Source organism: Daphnia pulex, chromosome 8, assembly GCF_021134715.1.
Source record: "Daphnia pulex isolate KAP4 chromosome 8, ASM2113471v1".
In the NCBI taxonomy this organism is placed as follows: domain Eukaryota; kingdom Metazoa; phylum Arthropoda; class Branchiopoda; order Diplostraca; family Daphniidae; genus Daphnia; species Daphnia pulex.
The window spans coordinates 11,262,850-11,281,223 of NC_060024.1; the positions used below are offsets into that span (position 1 = coordinate 11,262,850).

The following is an 18,374-nucleotide window of genomic DNA, read 5'->3' on the forward strand; positions in this document are numbered from 1 at the left end:
CCCTTTTCTTTGTCTAGATCTTATATAACAATATAGGCGTTGGCGGAAACAGGGGGTAAATTTCGTACCGTTTGACGTTATGCAGGTAAAATCGGGGGAGAGGTAAGATAAATTCATGGTCAGGTATAAATAAGAAGCCATTGGTGTGAGGTCTTTGTCGTCATTTGACGTTCCGCCTTACTGAGCTACACAACGTCTCTCATCTGCGTCTCGGTTTGTACTTTTATTGCGTTATTGTGTCGTCTATTTAATATTGTATTGCTTTAAATTAAAATTTTAAATTGTTACTATGTTATTGTTTTACTGTAGATGAATTGGAAGGAAAGAATTTGTGTGGTGTTGGGGATTGTTCTGTGGTCCAGTTATGCCGTGACTAGTATTGTCGTTCCGTCGCAGCCTCCCCAGTCGATGCCTTCTCAGCCGATGCCTCAGTCGATGCCTCCTCCGTCTTCGCCTCAGAGACGTCCAACGCCTATGCCACGACAATGTCCACCTTTAATCAACTTCCCAACTCAGTGCCGTATCATGTCTCAATGCTCCGTCTGGTGGGTTGAGTTAATGAAATCACCTCAGTCTATTTGCACAAACCAAGCCGAATCGCCCAATTGGAGAGCTTGCTGCCCTGCTATTGTTGGTGGAAGAAGTAAGTAAAACGAATTACTTTAGATGTTTAATTTTTCTCAACATTAACTTTGTATGTTTGATTCGGAATATCAGACAGGATCGGCGCCATGTCGGAGCAATCGTTGGATTCGGAGATTTTGACTGTTCCCAAAGTCGAACTTGATAGAGTGGTCAACTACGGCATGTCAGAGATCGGTCGTATTTCCACCATCGAGTCACGACTTATGGATCACAAGGCTTTCTTGATGCCTGGCTCGACGGCTTTTGCCTACTTTGTTAACATGAAGCCCAGCGACGAGGCCGCTCCGATTGGTGAACACGGTTTGATGGTTACCAAATCAACACAGAAGCTCAAAGAAGTGTAAGTTTAATTAATTAGACATTGTGGATATTGCTTTGCTAAATTTTTGATTGAAATTGTTTCAGAATGAGGTTGTCGAATGAGGCCGCTGGAATCGCAACTCAAAAGCTTTCCGTCAAAGAAACTGCTTTGGGTCCTACCTGTATTCAAGATCCCGTCTGTCGTCCGTCCAAGTATCGAACTATCGATGGCTCTTGCAACAACTTACAGTCCCCATTGATGGGTCGTTCAAACACTCAACTTGGCCGTTATCTAGCTCCAAAATACGACGATGGTAATGCTGTATTTTTAATTGTTAGAATTTGATTGCGCAACTTAGAAATGATGTATTTTGTAGGTATTTGGGAGGCACGTGATATTGGCATGCCAAATTCTCGACACGTTCGAACGATCTTGGCTGCCGATCACGATAACTTCCAGAAGGAAACGACCCTTATGCTGATGCAGTTTGGTCAATTTATCGATCACGATATCACACACGTACCCGTGTTTCAATTTCGTAAGGACGTTGGAGTTTGTTTATGTAGTACAACTCACGATTACCTGTTTTTTTCTTTTCTTTTAGCGAATGGAAGCGGTATTTCGTGTTGCACTCTAGATGGCAAGCACCAATCGAAAGACTTCCGCCATCCGCATTGCTTTACTTTGGATATTTTGCCGGATGATGAGTTCTATCGTCCTTTCCGTGTCGAATGCGTTAACTTTGTCCGGTCTATGGTAGCGCCGCGGTCCGATTGCACCTTTGGCTACGCAGAGCAATTGAATCAGGTATTTTAGAGTTTTAAATTTTTGTTTGTCAGATTGATTTAGTTTAAAGCGTTGCATTTTTCTACAAGGTCACGCATTGGCACGATGCATCGGCTATCTACGGATCGACTCAATTTCAATCTGATCTCCTCCGTGAGAGAAAGGGTGGGCGTATGAAGACATTTTCCTATCAGAATCGTCAACTGCTTCCACTTAACTGGAACGATAAGGATTGCATTGGTTACAGTAAAGGATTGCGTTGCTTTCTTTCTGGTGAGACATTTTTTCAAACAATTTGCTGACAATTGACATTGACTCTGGGCTTTACTTGCAGGTGATTCACGAGTTAATCAGCTGATCGGATTGACTGTTATGCAAACCGTTTGGCACAGAGAACATAATCGAGTGGCTGGAGAGTTGGCTCGTGTCAATCCAAAATGGGACGATGAAAAACTCTTCCAAGAGGCACGCAGAATTGTGGGTGCTGAAATCCAACACATCACTTACAACGAATATCTTCCTGTCCTACTTGGTAAAACAATTCCTTTTAATTTCTCGAATAAGAATTGTAGCAGTAGGATTTATTTGAAAAGGTCGAAGAATTATGGAGGCATACGGCTTACTTCCAAGGACTACTGGCTTCTTTAATGGGTACAATGATACAGTCAACGGCAACATCTTTAACGAATTCTCCACTGCTGCCTATCGCTATGGCCATTCCATGGTTAACCATTGGTTTGAGTAAGTTTCTTAACCTTTCGTTCTATAGCATGTTCTTTCTGACGTACCTAACGTAATTGATTTTCTCTAAGGTTGGTTGACGAAAACGGTGCCACATACGACAGACTGCACCTAAGAGATTGGTTCAATAACCCACATCCTCTGTTGAAGGCGGACGTTCTTGACGGCGTAATGCGCGGTTTGACTTTCTCCAATCCTGAAGCTTCTGACGATCACTTCGTGTCCGATGTAAGTTGAGATTAAAGTTGGTATTATGATTTTAGTTGATGAATTTTTCTCGTTTGAATGCAGCTTACCAACATGTTGTTCAAGACACCTGAATCTAAACACGGTGGTGATCTTATTGCATTTAACGTTTGGCGCGGTCGTGACCATGGACTTCCTGGCTACAATGCTTATCGGGAGCTGTTTGGTCTGAGAAAGGCTAGAAATTTCGGCGAGATGAATGATGTTTTAACTCCAGATGTATGCTTTTCCTTTTTAAATTAGTTCTGTACCATAATCTATTTTTTTTTTTTTACAATTTGTTTTGATAGGTTATTGATAAGATGGCGTCCTTATACAAAAGTCCCGATGAAATTGATCTCTACCTGGCTGGAATGGCCGAGAAAGTGGATCCTTCGAGTGGAATTCTTGGGCCAACTTTCTTGCACATAGTAGCTGATCAATTTGCAAGATTGAAAGAGGGCGATCGATTTTTCTACGAAACCGGAGGTCAAAGTGGCTCTTTTACTCCAGGTTTGTTACTATACTCCAGTATTCGGTAGATGTATTATATGTAGTGATTGTTTTTTTGGATTTTTCGCAGATCAACTTAATGAAATCCGCAAAACATCCCTGGCCGGGGTTTTCTGTTTTAATTCGGACGGAATCAAAAATATTCAACCGCTAACCTTCCGACCGATCTCCGAAATGTAACTCTCCGCCATCTATTCTAGACAACTCACATAATCTAATCTATTCTTTTATTTCAGTAATCCGAGACTTCCGTGCTCTGCTATCCCGACCATGTCCTTCGCACCCTGGAGAGAACCTTGATTGTTGGTTTGGGCTCTGAATATACTGTTTATTATTTGTTACATTGTTATCACCACACCCGTTTCAATACAAAATATTGAGCTGCGGAATATCTAATCGTTCTAATCTAAAGTTTGATGCCAGTAGGGCCTACTGTCGTTGGTTATGGAAATATTTCAGTATCTTTTTTCGTACGAGATTTTCTTAGAATTTTCTTGCCATGGGCGCAGATCCAGTCGAGGAATAGAATAAGAGTCGCAACTGACGAGCGGATTTCTAAATCGAGTGAGTAAAATTTAATAAAAGTTTTGTGTTTTAAATCGATAAATGTTAATACTTACACGTCACAAACGATCTTAAAGACATTCGGCTGGAGAGTATAGACTTTGCTGTTATCGCAAACTAACCGGGCCATGCTAGTTTTCCGAATTTCATTCAATTGTTCTACGGTAAAACAAGGTTTGGCATTATTGTAACTGCACTTGATTCAATTACGCGTTTCATACCTTTAGAAAATGAACCGGGTTGTCCTTGAAGATCGTAGAAGTAGCGATCACCTCGTTTGAGGTTCAAAAACTGGTTGGCTATGATACATTGGAAGGTGGGGCCTACGTAAGAGTTTCTTGGTTTGGCTTCGTTAACTCCTGCAATGAACAAGTCAATGTCGTCCACAGAAGAATACAACTTTTTGAAACGCTCGATGAGCTGTTGAATAAAAATAAAACCATTTTCATGAAATTGCTAATCTTTAAATATTTAGTAAACATTACATTAGGGTGGAATAGGTCGATTAGATCGTCAAAATCTTTCGCGCGCTTATAGCCACAAAGTTCCCGATAAGAATTATAAGATTTCAAACCTAGAAATGGACAAATAAATTTTTACACTTAATAGTCGCTTTCTTTTACAGATGTAATATTTGTTCTTACCGTGATCACGTCCACGTTGAATGTTGAGGGCCACTAAATCCAAGCCGAAACCCTTGCCGGTTTCTTCAAACAAGTGATTGGTAAGCTTTAAATGATAATATAAATTCAATTAGAAACCGGCAAACGCATGAGAAACACTATGAAAGTAATACCTCTTCCGTAAAATAGGCATCCACTTTTTGGCTGGGTTGAGTAGCCAGGCCGATAAGGAATTTATCCAGATTTCCAGGTGTGTAAACTTCTTGTGGTTTGAAAAAGTGATGACGTAACAGGATCTCTCTCTCTTTCACTCTCTGATGATTGACCAATCTGCACACAATTAAAACCGTCAACACACACACATATCATATCGGAAATTTAAAAGATTTGAGACAACCAACGTACTGAGGTTTGCCCTGAACCATCGAGTGACCGAATCGGAAAGCTGCTCCAACAAATGCGTTTAAGATGCCGGGATTCAGTGTTTTGTCGTAATCACTGCTGAACCCATTTTGAAGAGGCAGTAGACCAAGTTCCTGCATCTTCTCTCGACCAATTATGATGGGCAGCCATTCGTTGTAGGTGATGTGCTGAGCTTGTGCGATCAGAATGCGTCTGGCCTCCTGGTAGAGTCGCTCGTCATCCCAGTGCGGGTTCAACTTGGCAAGCTCTTCTGCAAGTCTGTTGTGCTCACGCAAGAAAATAGTTTGCGTGACAGCCATGGTGGGAGTTACATCGGGTCGAATATCGCCTATACAAAATTAGCCATTTGTTTTTTTAATTTCTCGTTTAGTGTTGCAACATGTCTTTTATTTACCTGCTTTGAAGCATTTGACATCCGCTGGCGGATCTATTCCTGACACTTCCTTGGGCAACGTGCAGGGAGCACTCAAGGGACTGCTGTCACCACTGGGCGGTAATAAATCTAAATCGCCCCCTCTCGAAGTCACGTTCAATTTTCCGCTGCTGTTTGCTCGCAATTCAGCCGCTGTCGCAGCGTCGGAGCCATACACGAGTGACAGATCCAAGAAGTGGGTGTTGGCATTCATCTGTCAAATAATGCGCGAGGTGAGTTGCGACTTAAACTTTAATCTTGAATGCAAAGTAAAACAAACTCACCTGCTCCACTGCACCAAAACGGCGATCATTTCTGCACTGTAATTTAAAGTAATATGGAAATTATAATAAGTAATTGGATAGATAATAGAATAAAGACTGCACCGCAAGTTTAGATCGGACAAACGACAGGCAAGTTTTGTTGAATTTGGAGTAAAATGGATCATCTTCCCCAATATCAATTGGAAAACAGTGGCTATTGAGATCTTGTGCTGAAAGATGTGTTCCGTCATCGGCACAGCAAGCGATTGGGTTTCCGTTTTCAACTATTTTAATTTGAAAATAACTCATTAGTTAATCTAGAAAAAAATATTCTGAAATTTGTAATAGCCATACGTGTCCGTTCTTGAGATTGTACCATGTCGCTATAGAAAACAAAATCAAAAAATGTTTACATCAATTATTGAAATTTTCTGAAAATCTCCATCTTCTCACTCACTGATCTAAAAGTTGTCCGTATTGCATGAGCCATACAGTTCCAGTCTCGCTGGGCCTGTCTAAATCGTGAACCACAGAAATGGACACCAAACGAGGGCTGTCGAAAAGAATAATTAAAAGTGATTTTAACTTTTTTTATTTTTGAAAAATCTTATTTTCTTGTTACCTTGGTAGTTTCTCTCCGTTCTTAGCCTTTCGCGGCTCCTGTACACCTGATTAAAAATGTATTAATACTGATGCCATCTAATATAGCCAAGTAAATTTAATAATTTACCATCGTTGAATTCTGAGTTGAGCATGCGCATGTACTGGGAATTTGAACGACCCCAAATCAAGTTCTCGACGTTGTTGCACGAACCATCCAGAGTTCGGAAAGGAGAATTCAATTGAGTTTCATTACATTTGACATCTAATGTCTCACACTTATCAGCCAAATCCGTATCCTCATATTTGAATCTCGACAAAGCACAGGGAACTTGCTTAGAATCAATTTTAAATCTAAGAAAGGAAACATATTACAATTTCTAAATTCAAATTTGTGATCAATAGGAATAATATTATACCTTTGAATAATGTGAACTGCAGTTTCAAGTCCAACTTGAGCTTCTTTGTTGATTCCTCGAGTCTCCTCCGATGATCCGAAGAAACGTTGGTGAGTAGCACGAGAAGAACCTGGCCTAACTTCGATACCGTTACTAGAGACACGATTTTCGTTTTCCACGTTCAATCTAAGTTGAAAATTTCCGGCGGCAGCAGCAGCGTTGATGGAGAAAACGTCGAGACACTGGACGTGGGATTCTAGTTCCACATTAGGATCGCAGGTGACTGGTTCCTTTAATGCCTTCCCATTATCTACGTACGAAATAGAAGAACGTTCAAATAATAGATTTCGTAGAAATTGTCAATCTCGAATTACAATTGTAAGGAAGGTCGGGGCAACAGGCGCCGGGATATCCATCCGAGAGTTGACAGGCTGTACCGGGAGTGGACTCAACAAGATCGTGCCACACAGCGCAATCTCGAATGGGTCGGCAGCGCGACTCTAAACCACCGACTTTTGGACAATAGTAGACTATTTCCACGGGTACGTAGACAGGAGTGTAGACAGGAGTGTAAGTTCCATACGCCTCCGAGTTTGCCACAGCAAAGAGGAAACTCGCCACAAACACCCCAACGACCCCTCGTAACATCGCCATATTTTTGTTAAGCTATAAAAGACAAAAATAATAAAAATAAGCAACTAAAACGGCAAGACATCTAATGAATAGCAAGTATAATTATTTCATATTATTTGCTGCACCGATGATTACTGTTGTATACGTACCACGTAGATTTACGACGTTAAAGACGAGTTGGACAGCAAAAATGTAGAATACTGCAAAAATAGAGAACACTGTTTTGGTTGCGGCTGGTACTGCAACCAGATGTATTGTGTTGGTAATGCTGAAATTTCCATCTTTTTATATCCCTAAAAGCCGTGATGGCTTGCTTGGGTCAATCCGCCTTGAAAAGAAAGTGGGTTGTATACTCTGATCGTTGCATGCAGTAGAAGAAACGAGTTTGAGGTACGGCGGGAGTGTCTCATCGCTGTTGACACGGCAAAAAACAAACAGCATCAATAACTTTCACAGTCATAACTGGTTTGAAAATCCCCCGGTCTATCACTATAGGGAGGTTTTCTTGGCTGGCCATCTATCTTAAATTTCGTTTAGACTAGAGACTATGAGCGTTACGTGTAACGTATTTCTGTTCAAGCCATCGCAGTGGCATCTTCGTTTTTAATTTTCGGTGTTTTCAGTAGGATATAAGGGCGATAGGACGCTTATCGGGTATACTTAGTTTATATTATTATTTTTTTTTTATGTTTGATCTCATTTCGAATCATGACGCGTGTTTTAAAAAAATATATAAAAGCCTCACGACCCCTTGACAAAGCGTGATTAACACCAAGGATTTTACCGCAGGATCTATTGCATTTTAGTAAAGATCTGCATTTTAGCACTTTCAGTTAGTTCTCTATTGATATTGGCTATTATACATATCGTCTGCTAGACTGCTAGTGCGAAACATGTTTGTCAAAATCTTGTCGTGATTGGTCGTGATAGTGTTACAAGGATTGTTTACTTCAGAAGGAGCCCAAGGTAAAAATGGGAAATGAAATTCCCCACTCTTTTAATTAAGAAGTATTTTTATTTTCGTACGGGAGTTGTCGGCTTTCATAGCTAAAATCTTCGTAAACAATGCTGCGGTGTATCTGTTTGGATTCAGTAGGCCTACTTATTTCAATGTATTAACAGTTCTTATGTTGTTGTTTCATTATTCTATATTCTAGGATCTTTTGACTGCAAAAGTCTTGAAAAGCTTCAAGGTTAAATTGCAAATTTAATATTATTCCATCAGATGTTATCACTGTGACCTGGGAAATTATTTCTCATATACTTCTGTCTAAGAAATGCCATGTTAGGGGAAATTTAAGTAATAGCAAGCGTAATTATGGAACCTCTTTGAACAGGTAGCTAATTAATTTTGGCACAGGTGCACGTGCAGTTTCAGTGTGTGTTTTAAAACAGGCTATAGCAATCAGTCTGTCAATCAGTAAAAGAGAAATTTCCCTCGTCGCTGTGGGGTTTTCCAATGTGAACTACTATGTTTTCTCGCAGATCAGAATAACGTACACATATTATGCTCCAAAAGGTTCTGTCCGCGAACGCGGTGTCTTTGTACAACAACAAGTCTTTGTAAGGGAGCTACAAGAAAATGCAGCATTGCAATTTGCAACCCACTTGTCACGCTGCTATCGTAAAATGATCCAGTTTTGGATATCGATGGCCTGTTGGAGATTCAGGATTCAACCCTGCTCTGTACAGCTAGCATCTGCATGTTTTCTACTTTCTCTTGATTGTTGAATTGTTAGGCTTCCGTGTTAAGGTTAACCAAGATAGTCTTAGATGTCAATTCGTTGAAATCGTCGCGTGTTACTTTCCCACAGCATTTGGAGTGATGCAAGAGCCCAGACGCGTAAAAGAGAGAAGTCCAAAAACAATATTCGATCCCAAACAGTGTCGCTCTATGGTTTTCCCATTTGAATTGCTATGTTGCCTGATCAGAAAAGCGTACAGTAATGCTTAAACAGGTTGAAAGCGCGAACGCAGCTTTTATACATAGGAAGGATAGAAAAAAATTGCCACCCGCTGCTGATTATTGATATCGTTCAAGAATCCAGTTTCAGATATCGATCACCTAATGGAGATTCATAGACCCTGCTCTATATACCTAGCATCGAAATAGTTCTACTTTCTCTCCTTTTTTGGATTATTAGGCCTGCCTTGTTAGGATTGATCAAGGTAATGTAAATTGGTCCCTTATAAATTTGTTCAAATCATCGCCGCGTTACTTTCCCACAGGTTTTGGCTAAAAAAGTTATGCATGAACAGCCCAAACGCTTAATGCCAATTCCAAACAATATTAGGTCGTTGAAAAGTGATCCATTTTCTTGGAAATATTCCGTGGGGGTTTTTGATCACTAACCATACTTAAAAAACAAAACTGGTAGAATAATTTCATGTAAATAACGGAACGTTTCTCTCCTTTCTAATTTACATTTAAGCTGCACTCGGGGATTCCCTTGTGCAAGGAAATAGGAAAGGACGGTATAGACCTTTCTCTTCTTAGCAATGAGACAACCTAGTTACTTAGATTTTGTACTTTCCCTAGAATAAAGCAGTTGTCCGCCAAAGAAGAAAAAACCAGTTTTGATTTTTTTAGAAATTAAAATATGGAAATTTCTTCTATTTGAAAGCGAAATAGTTTTTTTTTCAATCTTACTTGTGAAAAAAGAAAAAAAAATCAACTGATATCAGGAATCATTTATATTGCCAATGTTGCTTTCTGTCTTCAATCAATATAATGTGATAAATCATATTTTTGTTTGAATTGAAGACAACTGCATATGTCTAGCAAAGAAAGAGATGGTTTTCGGTTAGTAATCCATCGTGTTATGTCCCAGAACTTGACGGGACCACCGTGGTTATCCGAATTGCGCATCTCGTTATTTCCACGGAAGAAGACTCATGCTCGGAATGGAAGACGATTTACAGTCAACGATCGGGTTACTAAACGAAAGAATCAACAAAAGATATTATTTAAGTTGTTTTGAAATTACTGATACAAAAACGTACGTGGCAGATACAGATTTGAAGATCAATGGCTGGAATTTCTCGACGCGGCTGTTGTCGCAGACTAGACGTGCCAGACTGACTTTACGAATTTCGTCCAATTGAGCTTATTTATTTAAGAAAAAACGAAGATAGATCAGTGATTTTTTGAAAAAAAACATAGATTATTACGTCGGAGATGTACCTTGTGTGAATGAACCGGCCTGTCCCGAAAGATCGTAGAAATATCGATCACCCCGCTTGATTCTCAAAAACTGTTGGCCAATCATACACTGGAATGTGGGGCCTACCAAGGCACCTTCGGCAACTCGCTCGGAAGTACCAGCGATAAACAGATCAATATCATCGACTGAGTCGTATAGCATTTTAAAGCGATTGATAATCTGTAAAGCGAAACGAGAGGTTTTAATTCATTTTTACTTGAATGTCTTCAGTTATTATACTTACCACGCTGGGTATTGTGTCACAGAGATCATCGAAATTTGATGCTTTTTTGAGACCGCACATCTCACGATAAGCATTGTAGCTAGGTATACCTATAAAAACATTGCCAATGTAACATTGCACTGACTAAATTTAGCTGTTGATTTTTTAAATTTTTACCGTGATCACGACCGCGTTGAATATTTAGAGCAACTAAATCGGCACCGAAGCGCTGGGCGGGATCTTCGAACAAGTGGTTAGTGAGCTGCCAAGTGAAACCAGTTAAATCAAATTTTCTAAAGGCTATAGTTAAATGGATTTCTGGGGCGGTAGAGAATGGCAACTTACCTCTACGGTGAAACCGTTGTCTACATTTTGAACTGGTGTTGTAGCTAAAGATATGAGAAACTTGTCGAGATTCCCCGGGGTGTAAACCTCTTGTGTTCTGAAAAAGTGTTGGCGTAAAACTTTTTCAGTCCCCACCTTCTGCCTCTGTTCATTGAATAAACTAACAATAGAAAGGAAATGCCCATTAGCATTCGACGAACGTTCAAATACAGTTACTAACATATTTTATTCTTTGAATTATTCTCTATTTAGATTACCTGTATCTTCCTTGAACGAGCGAGTGGCCGAAACGGAAAGCGGCGGCAACGAATTCATTGGTGATGGCTGGATTTAGATTGGCGTCGTAACTTTGACTGAACCCACTTTGAAGAGGTAACAGGCCAAGTTCTTGCATCTTTTTTCTACCGATGACGATAGGTAGCCATTCGTTGTAGGCAATGTGTTGCGCTTGTGCGATCAGAATGCGCCTGGCCTCCTGGTAGAGACGCTCGTCGTTCCATGACGGGTTCAATTTGGCTAGCTCATCTGTAAGTCTGTTGTGCTCACGTAGGAAAACAGTTTGCGTAACGGCCATGCTAGGAGTCACGCTTGATCGACCGTCACCTTTGGAGAGCAAAAGAAATTTCGTTTACTAAATAATCGAGTAGCAAATTAGCAATGTGTCTCACCTGCGTTGAAACATTTGATTTCGCTGGATTCTTCAACACCGGAAATTTCTCTAGCTAGACTGCAAGGTCTTCCAAGTGGACTTTCTCCAGGTGGTAGCAATAATTTCTCGTGGTGATTCCTCAAGGGGCTCACCTTTAATTTTCCGTTCTCTTTGGTCCGTAAATCTTCAGCCGTTTTATCGTCCGAACCGTAGACAACCGACAGATCCAAAAAGTGCGTATTAGCGTTCATCTGAAAATAAAAGAGTAAATAATGTGAACCCTAGGGGAACTGAATTGGTAAATTGTAACAAGTAACCTGCTCCCTGCTACCAAATTTGCAATCTAATCTTGGAGCTCCATCGGAGCGGAGGAATTGCATGCAAGTTTGTCCGAACTGAGAGTAAAATGGATCGTCCTGCGGGATCGAAATGGGCAAGCATTTTACAGGATCGAGTTTATCCGCTGTCAACGGTTTACCATCGCTCGTACAACACGTTATGGCTTAAGGGGGAAAAGATAGAAAATAAGGAGACTTAAAATTTGGAATAACTTAATAATTTTACTGTCGGGGGTTGCCGGAGTTGATATTAAATCGCTAGAAAAAAAAAACAATAATTATTTTAAATAAAATTGATAAAAATAGATTAGTGTCCATCACTTACTGGTCCATAAATTGACCAAATTGCATGGTCCATAAAGTAGTCGAATCGCTAGGAGAGTTCTCATCGTGAACTACGGAAATGGACACCAATCGGGGGCTGAAATTCAACGCAATTAATCACATCAACTTCTTTTGTTTTTGAAAGTATTTAATGGTTTCTATTACCTGGGAAGTTCACGGCCTTGACGCCAGTTTTTAGCCTTCCTTGGTGCCGACACACCTATTCAAGTTAGACATTTATTTTAGGCTTAATAATATTTCTTTAGAATCAAACATATGATTTAATACCGTCGTCGTAATCGGATTCAGTAAGACGTATATACTGGGTTGATGATCTTCCCCAAATGGAATTTGCGATGTTATTACACGAACCGTCCAGCGTTCGGAAGGGAGAACGGGGATTATTGCAGGGTGGATTGGCGGGACATATGCCAGACAAACTCGTATCTCTGAGGCTGATTTGGGAAAAGGCAGATGCAACCTGTTGGGCCGAAACTGTGTCACTGAATAGAAAAATTTGAAACGGTGTTGCTAGTCACACATTTGTAGTTAGAAAAGAAATATTGGGAAACTTACGATTGAAACTGTTTTACAAGTTGCTCGGCAGCAAAAGTAGCAGGCAGCGCACCGCGACTGAGCTTAATAACATTCTGTGATGTTCGAGAGAAGAAAGCTTGCGCAGAACCTGACGAACCGGGTCTGTTTACCACCTGGCTGTCGACGAGGCAACTTTGGGTATCAACCAAACACGTCACCTTTTCTTTGCCTACTGTGATAGCTTTCTCGACAGTTGCAATGTCAAGCTTAAAGTTCGAATTGAAATGTTGATTTTTTTTTTGTTGAATGGGCACTCCATTGCCTGCGAAAAGTTAAACATTATAATTCACACGTTTATATCATTTCAGAACACATCACGCATACCATTGTAGGGAAGATCCGGGCAGCAGATGCCTGCATTGCCATCGGTTAATTTGCAGTCTGCCTTAGGAGTGGCCACAACGAGATCGTACCACACAGAGCAATCTTCGGCTGGGCGACATTTCGACGCGTAACCGCCCATCGCAGGACAAGTTTGGTAGGCCTTATAAGGCGGAGGAGTTGTAGCATAATATTGATTTCCATAAGCGGCAACAGAGAGCACCAATAAGCCCATTACAACTGTTCTAATGATCAACTTCGACATCATTTTCAGATCTTGCAAAATTAAAAACCAAACAGTAATTATTAGCGCTTGTTAATATAGGATTTTAAAAATAAAGAAAAAATTAAAACACTTACATGTATGATAAATGCAGCAAGTAGTAAAGGATTATAGAATAACAAACTGCATGCGCCGCACGGATCGACTAGCACAGCATGTCTGTGCCTAGAGAGCTCAATGTTGTAGCTTTTTCCAAAGCAATCGCATTTAGAAATTGTTGGCTAAGGATTTCCGTTGGTTGAAGGCAGACGAATAGGGCGTCGTAACTAATATTTTACACCTCAATTTCCTCGATGGTTAAATGTGTTGCTCTTTATCAGAGTAGAATGTTAATTCGGTTAGTTGCTCAAAGGAAGTGGCCGTCTGGCTTATCCCTATCAAATCATTTGGTTTTCTGTTTCCTGTTATACCTATATATTAGTTCTCATATATAAACACAGAATGGGCTTTATTAGGTCTTTACTATTTGTGTAGCAATACATGCGGTTGTTGAATGTTACCACCGCAGAATAATGTTCATCAAAGCTTGGGAAGTTATAATCAAATTCTAATGATTAATTTTTTCTATAAGTAACAAAAACTTTTTTTTTCTAAATATTGAATTGAAAATGGAAGTAAACCAGATGGGATTAAATTTTTTATTATTCTATGAAATTGAATTGAATTGTAATGTTCATATTTGACAAACTTATTAATTTTTAATATTTTAATAGGCGGTGTTGAGACTAATATATTCGCATCGGTGCTTCCTAGTTTTCACATAATCAGATCGTCTATCCTGAGATTCCTGACAGAAACTGTAGGGCGTCAGTTAGGTAAATCTACGATGTTTTGTAATAAGCAGTTAACGAAAGATTTCGTTCCCGACTACTTGCACGTTGAAGGGCAAAAAAAGGCAGAGATGGATTATAGAAAGCTGACAGAGGTGATGCATCGATTGCAAACTAATGGGCATTTTATTTTTTTTTTTCAACAGATCTGGAACACAAAAGAGAAGAATTTCGTCTTTACTGGCGCAGAGTTGGCGATAGTTGTCTGTAATTCTGGATCTTGCATTTTCAAATTTTTCATATACATATTGGGACACTGGTTCTTTACTGACCGCTAGATGCCACTGACTTCAAATGATTTGTCATGAATAGTTGAATACAGCCTTCATCATAAAACATGGCGAAACAAATTGTTGCTATTTTCTATTTATTTTTCTGTGATTGAAAAATACCGAATTATGTAGGTTTATCTTAAACTGGTTTACTTATTTTTATATATTACACCCATTTCTTCAAATTCCAGAAAGTCTGTCGGTGATTCTAACAAGTTGACTTAGCGTTCATTCACTTTCCATCCATTAGATCCTCATGCTGTCAAAAGCCTAAAACTAGTGTTTGAAGCACACATATAGTGGAATACAAATGTGCGAAGATAAGTATTTTCCCATTACTGCTACCACACCAACGACACCACGTCAAATGCCTTACTAAAACATCACCCATTTGATAAAGGTAAGCAGCATCAATATCACCATATCACCTATCACCACGACCACACTACTGCAATACTTCATAACACTTTCTTTAGCATCAGGAAATTTATCCCACCCGAGGAGTAATGCAGTTGGTTGCTGTAGTTCCATTATCACGGTTTTTCGTCATGGACATTTCAGTGTGCTTCTTAGAAAAGGTAAAGATTGATATGCTTTTTAATTTTTATATTTTCATTAATGTAACATTTTTTTACAGAGCACACAAGATCCCCACGGCCCACGAACATCCTTGAGCCAATGCTGGATTTTTTCCATGACAGAAGAGGGACTTCCACCCACATTCTGCTCCATCCTTATCTTCAAGACTCATCCAGCTTTACTGCTTCAGTGCTTCTTATGCTGCTAGTCCTGCTACACAACTTTTCTTGCTTCACTGGCAAGTTGGATCACTTCAGTTGCTGTGACACACCTGCAGTCACTCACCACGGGATTATGGCCAGGTACCGGACTATTGACTTATTTTCGTAGATTATCTACCAATAATCTAAAATTTGCGTTAAACCTTCTGTCTGTGTAATAATTCCAAAATCAGGCCCTTTTTGAGCGTAAAAGAAGTGTTAGTGTGTTACTTAGACGTTCCTTTTTTCTAACGCTAGATGGCATTTCGATCATTTTCAGCTGTCAAAACAGTCGTTTCAGTTACTTTGCAAATCTCTTTAAACATTTATCGGCAGCTGTTGTGTAGAAATTTTTTAGTGAAAACTGACGATAACTATCCCCCAACAAAGCTCACTTGTTAGATTTTTAAAAGTGTGTTTTTTTTTCTACTTCCGGTTTTCTCATTTCTGTCAGTAGTTTAGTAAATATTGATCTGACGCACAAAATAACTACATATTCGTGATCCTCGTAAAATTTGTGGTAAAGTTCATGTTATCTTTTTTACGTTTTCGTACTTCCGGTTTCGAAAATTTTCCTGAACTATAGTTCAGGAAAATTCTCGATTTTGGCCAAATTTTGGATTTCGTTTAAATCACAGCTAATCGACCCCAAATTTCATGGAGATCACGAATATTTGGTTTATTCCGTCGGCAGCTCAATGGTTTAGGCGCTATGGCTTACTTCCGGTATACTTCCGGAATCTTTTTATAAAACTAGCAAGTGAGCTTTGTTCTGTGTACAGTTCTGAAAGTTGAATGCTAAATTTTTAAGAAAAATTTTAAGCGCCTGTAAAGTTTTGAGCAAAAAAAAACTGATCAATGTACATTTATGTATTATGTAACTTTTATTGGCATTTCCCTTAATAACACTTGTTTTGTCTTTATTCAGGTAATGCAGAGAAGACGTCGAGAAGATGGACACCAAAACATCGCCGGTATCTCCAAAATGTCAGCGCGGATCATCATTTGTTGTTGGTAATATGTTTTCGTATGTGTTAGTTAACCCGTTGGCTGCCACGCCTTTGTTCTCCCCTAGCTCCTTAGCACGGGCCGCGCTGTTCGGTCTCGTGGTTTACATGCCACGGGGTCGGAGAGTCGCACCAGCCCAAGATTCGCCGCAAGGCGCCTGTTAGGCAGTGCACCATAGGGACTTCCCCCTTGTCGATACGGTGATGGATTCTAGAGGCGTGCATTCCATCTTCTCCTGTCACCGTGTCAGCCCGGACTTGTCAGCAATGGCAAGTCCCACCTTGGTCATGGATCCTTCAGACATGGCGCGTAGAGAGTAGAGAACAACCTACGGGTTGTATGGCGTGGCAGCCAACGGGTTAACTTAAGTGTATGTATGTGTGTGATTGTAAAAAGTGGAGGAATTGTGGGTGGAGGTGGGAAAATAAAGCAATTCCTTTTCATGATTGTGTTCATTATGTCTTGAGTAATTTATAACTTAGTAATGTTCAGCAAATAAAACAGTATATTTATCTGACTTTAAAGTTTTACATTCATGCATTAAGACACTTGGCTATTACTTGTAAAGACATCTCTCTTTCAATAAATTTCTGTGAATGGGCCAAACACAATGTCTGCCATGAACTCCTTTGTTACGCCATCCTATATGTAAAGTATAGAACTGTTGATATTAAACATTTAGAATAAACACTAAACAGTAGCCTAAAGTTTCTTTCGTGACTTACCTCGAAAAAGAATTTCGTCCAAAGACCAGCATATGTCCGTATGAAGAGCGACTAGAGAAGTAGTTACCTCCAAAATAGGAACATCTGTCGCATTGTCAAAAGGTTTAAAACTATTTAGGGTCTTACAAGATGGTTACCCGCAATTAAATATTTATTTGCTCATTAAACATCCACAATCAAATATCGGTGACTAGCAACTATTAAAAATAACCGACAAATCTGAACACAAATACCGACACAGATGATCAAATTAAAATTCAGCTCTAGCATTCAGAAGTCTCCTTGTAATCATCTACAGAAGCGTAGGTTGAGGTGTAATATATTGGTGCCTTAGTAGTGTAGTACCTTAGGGCAGAGAAATACTTTGGAACTTCGGTGTATAGGTCGGAGCAGCGTAAGTAGCGGTTTAATAATTACGAGCCTTAGTTTGGTAGTAGCTTGGAACAGAGTAATACTTGAGTTCCTCGGTGTACTAAAGTGGGACAGCGTACGTGGTTGTGTAATATGATGCTTCTTCGGTGTAGTACTTGGGGGCTTCGGTGTTGTTGCTTAATGTAGCGTAGGTTGGGGTGTAGTAAACGGAAGCATCAGTGTAGGATTTCTGTTCAACGTAGTAGAAAGGGGTAGCTTCTGTGTAGTAAGTCGGGGCTGCGTAATGCTTGACCGCCTCAGTTGTGGCTGTGTAGATCGTGGCAGAGTAGTATTTGGGTGCTTCGGTGTAGTATTCGACCGTTTGGGTCGAGAAATTAGCTGGAGCCTCGGTGTAGTAGCTGGAGCCTCGGTGTAGTAGCTGGAGCCTCGGTGTAGTAGCTGGAGCCTCGGTGTAGTAGCTGGAGCCTCGGTGTAGTAGCTGGGAACACAGTAGTACTTGGGAGTCTCGGTGTAGTAAGATAGGGCAGCATACGTAGTTCTCTCCGCTGCCTTGGTGGTGTAGCTCGAGGCAGAGTAATAATTCGGGGTATCGGTGTAGTAGCTCGGGGAAGCGTAAGTTATGGTATCATACTCCTGTGGCTTAGTGGTGTAGTACTTGGGGGCCTCGGTGTAGTAACTGGTCGTTAAAGTTGTTGTTGTGTAGTTAGGCGGCGGCGTTGCGGTTTGGTATCCGCCATACCCAGGAGACATCGGTACACCAGTGGTCGACCCAGCCATACAACGCCCAACAGCAGCACGATGCTATATTTAACTAAACAATGAATAAGTTTAAACATTAATATTTAATGGCATATTAACAAATAGAAAAAAGTAGGATTCATACAAAACTGAATATTTACCCATAATTATGAACTGGTTTTAGCCTTAGTGGTGTAGTACTTGGGAGCCTCGGTGTTGTACTCCAGCTCTTTGGTGGTG

At 40.1% G+C, this 18,374-nt stretch overlaps 3 protein-coding genes and 1 long non-coding RNA gene across 4 annotated transcripts; 2 read left to right on the top strand and 2 right to left on the bottom strand.

Moving 5' to 3' along the window:
- Positions 1 to 72: 72 nt before the first annotated feature.
- Positions 73 to 3,600, top strand: LOC124199801 (chorion peroxidase-like). The gene is made up of 14 exons (XM_046595754.1): positions 73 to 213; positions 310 to 643; positions 718 to 985; positions 1,051 to 1,259; positions 1,323 to 1,484; positions 1,551 to 1,753; positions 1,822 to 2,005; positions 2,067 to 2,264; positions 2,326 to 2,473; positions 2,545 to 2,701; positions 2,765 to 2,938; positions 3,010 to 3,211; positions 3,282 to 3,387; positions 3,448 to 3,600. The coding sequence occupies exons 2-14, from the start codon at positions 310 to 312 to the stop codon at positions 3,509 to 3,511; spliced, it is 2,409 nt and encodes an 802-aa protein (XP_046451710.1). The 5' UTR covers positions 73 to 213; the 3' UTR covers positions 3,512 to 3,600.
- On the bottom strand, positions 3,519 to 7,406 carry LOC124199799 (peroxidase-like). Its single transcript, XM_046595752.1, has 17 exons — positions 7,277 to 7,406; positions 6,869 to 7,160; positions 6,516 to 6,804; positions 6,227 to 6,450; positions 6,119 to 6,164; positions 5,954 to 6,049; positions 5,851 to 5,879; positions 5,620 to 5,780; positions 5,518 to 5,553; positions 5,216 to 5,447; positions 4,804 to 5,149; positions 4,572 to 4,728; positions 4,420 to 4,504; positions 4,261 to 4,349; positions 3,997 to 4,195; positions 3,832 to 3,934; positions 3,519 to 3,766 (listed from the first exon to the last, which is right to left on the bottom strand). The coding sequence occupies exons 2-17, from the start codon at positions 7,146 to 7,148 to the stop codon at positions 3,667 to 3,669; spliced, it is 2,472 nt and encodes an 823-aa protein (XP_046451708.1). The 5' UTR covers positions 7,149 to 7,160; positions 7,277 to 7,406; the 3' UTR covers positions 3,519 to 3,666.
- Positions 7,407 to 9,806: 2,400 nt separating this feature from the next.
- Positions 9,807 to 13,596, bottom strand: LOC124199802 (peroxidase-like). The gene is made up of 16 exons (XM_046595755.1): positions 13,488 to 13,596; positions 13,131 to 13,403; positions 12,786 to 13,068; positions 12,498 to 12,712; positions 12,375 to 12,429; positions 12,211 to 12,306; positions 12,112 to 12,143; positions 11,865 to 12,049; positions 11,567 to 11,798; positions 11,156 to 11,501; positions 10,899 to 11,058; positions 10,731 to 10,815; positions 10,575 to 10,663; positions 10,312 to 10,510; positions 10,131 to 10,233; positions 9,807 to 10,064 (listed from the first exon to the last, which is right to left on the bottom strand). The coding sequence occupies exons 2-16, from the start codon at positions 13,393 to 13,395 to the stop codon at positions 10,001 to 10,003; spliced, it is 2,409 nt and encodes an 802-aa protein (XP_046451711.1). The 5' UTR covers positions 13,396 to 13,403; positions 13,488 to 13,596; the 3' UTR covers positions 9,807 to 10,000.
- A 1,267-nt stretch (positions 13,597 to 14,863) lies between these two features.
- On the top strand, positions 14,864 to 16,267 carry LOC124199813. The gene is made up of 4 exons (XR_006877009.1): positions 14,864 to 14,912; positions 14,989 to 15,090; positions 15,150 to 15,393; positions 16,220 to 16,267. It is a non-coding gene; the product is annotated as an uncharacterized LOC124199813 (long non-coding RNA).
- The last annotated feature ends 2,107 nt before the right edge of the window (positions 16,268 to 18,374 follow it).

Excerpts from the sequence above, each read along its gene's own strand:
- LOC124199802 (XM_046595755.1), bottom strand. The coding sequence starts at position 13,395 with ATGATGTCGAAGTTGATCATTAGAACAGTTGTAATGGGCTTATTGGTG. Across the intron at positions 12,144-12,210 it reads TTTGGTCAATTTATGGACCA|CGATTTAATATCAACTCCGG; the intron begins GTAAGTGATGGA and ends TTTTTTTTCTAG. Across the intron at positions 10,816-10,898 it reads ACAACGGTTTCACCGTAGAG|CTCACTAACCACTTGTTCGA; the intron begins GTAAGTTGCCAT and ends TTCACTTGGCAG.
- LOC124199801 (XM_046595754.1), top strand. The coding sequence starts at position 310 with ATGAATTGGAAGGAAAGAATTTGTGTGGTGTTGGGGATTGTTCTGTGG. Across the intron at positions 644-717 it reads TGCTATTGTTGGTGGAAGAA|ACAGGATCGGCGCCATGTCG; the intron begins GTAAGTAAAACG and ends TCGGAATATCAG. Across the intron at positions 2,006-2,066 it reads ATTGCGTTGCTTTCTTTCTG|GTGATTCACGAGTTAATCAG; the intron begins GTGAGACATTTT and ends CTTTACTTGCAG.
- LOC124199799 (XM_046595752.1), bottom strand. The coding sequence starts at position 7,148 with ATGGCGATGTTACGAGGGGTCGTTGGGGTGTTTGTGGCGAGTTTCCTC. Across the intron at positions 5,781-5,850 it reads ACAATCTCAAGAACGGACAC|TTGAAAACGGAAACCCAATC; the intron begins GTATGGCTATTA and ends AAATTAAAATAG. Across the intron at positions 5,554-5,619 it reads TTGTCCGATCTAAACTTGCG|TGCAGAAATGATCGCCGTTT; the intron begins GTGCAGTCTTTA and ends TTTAAATTACAG.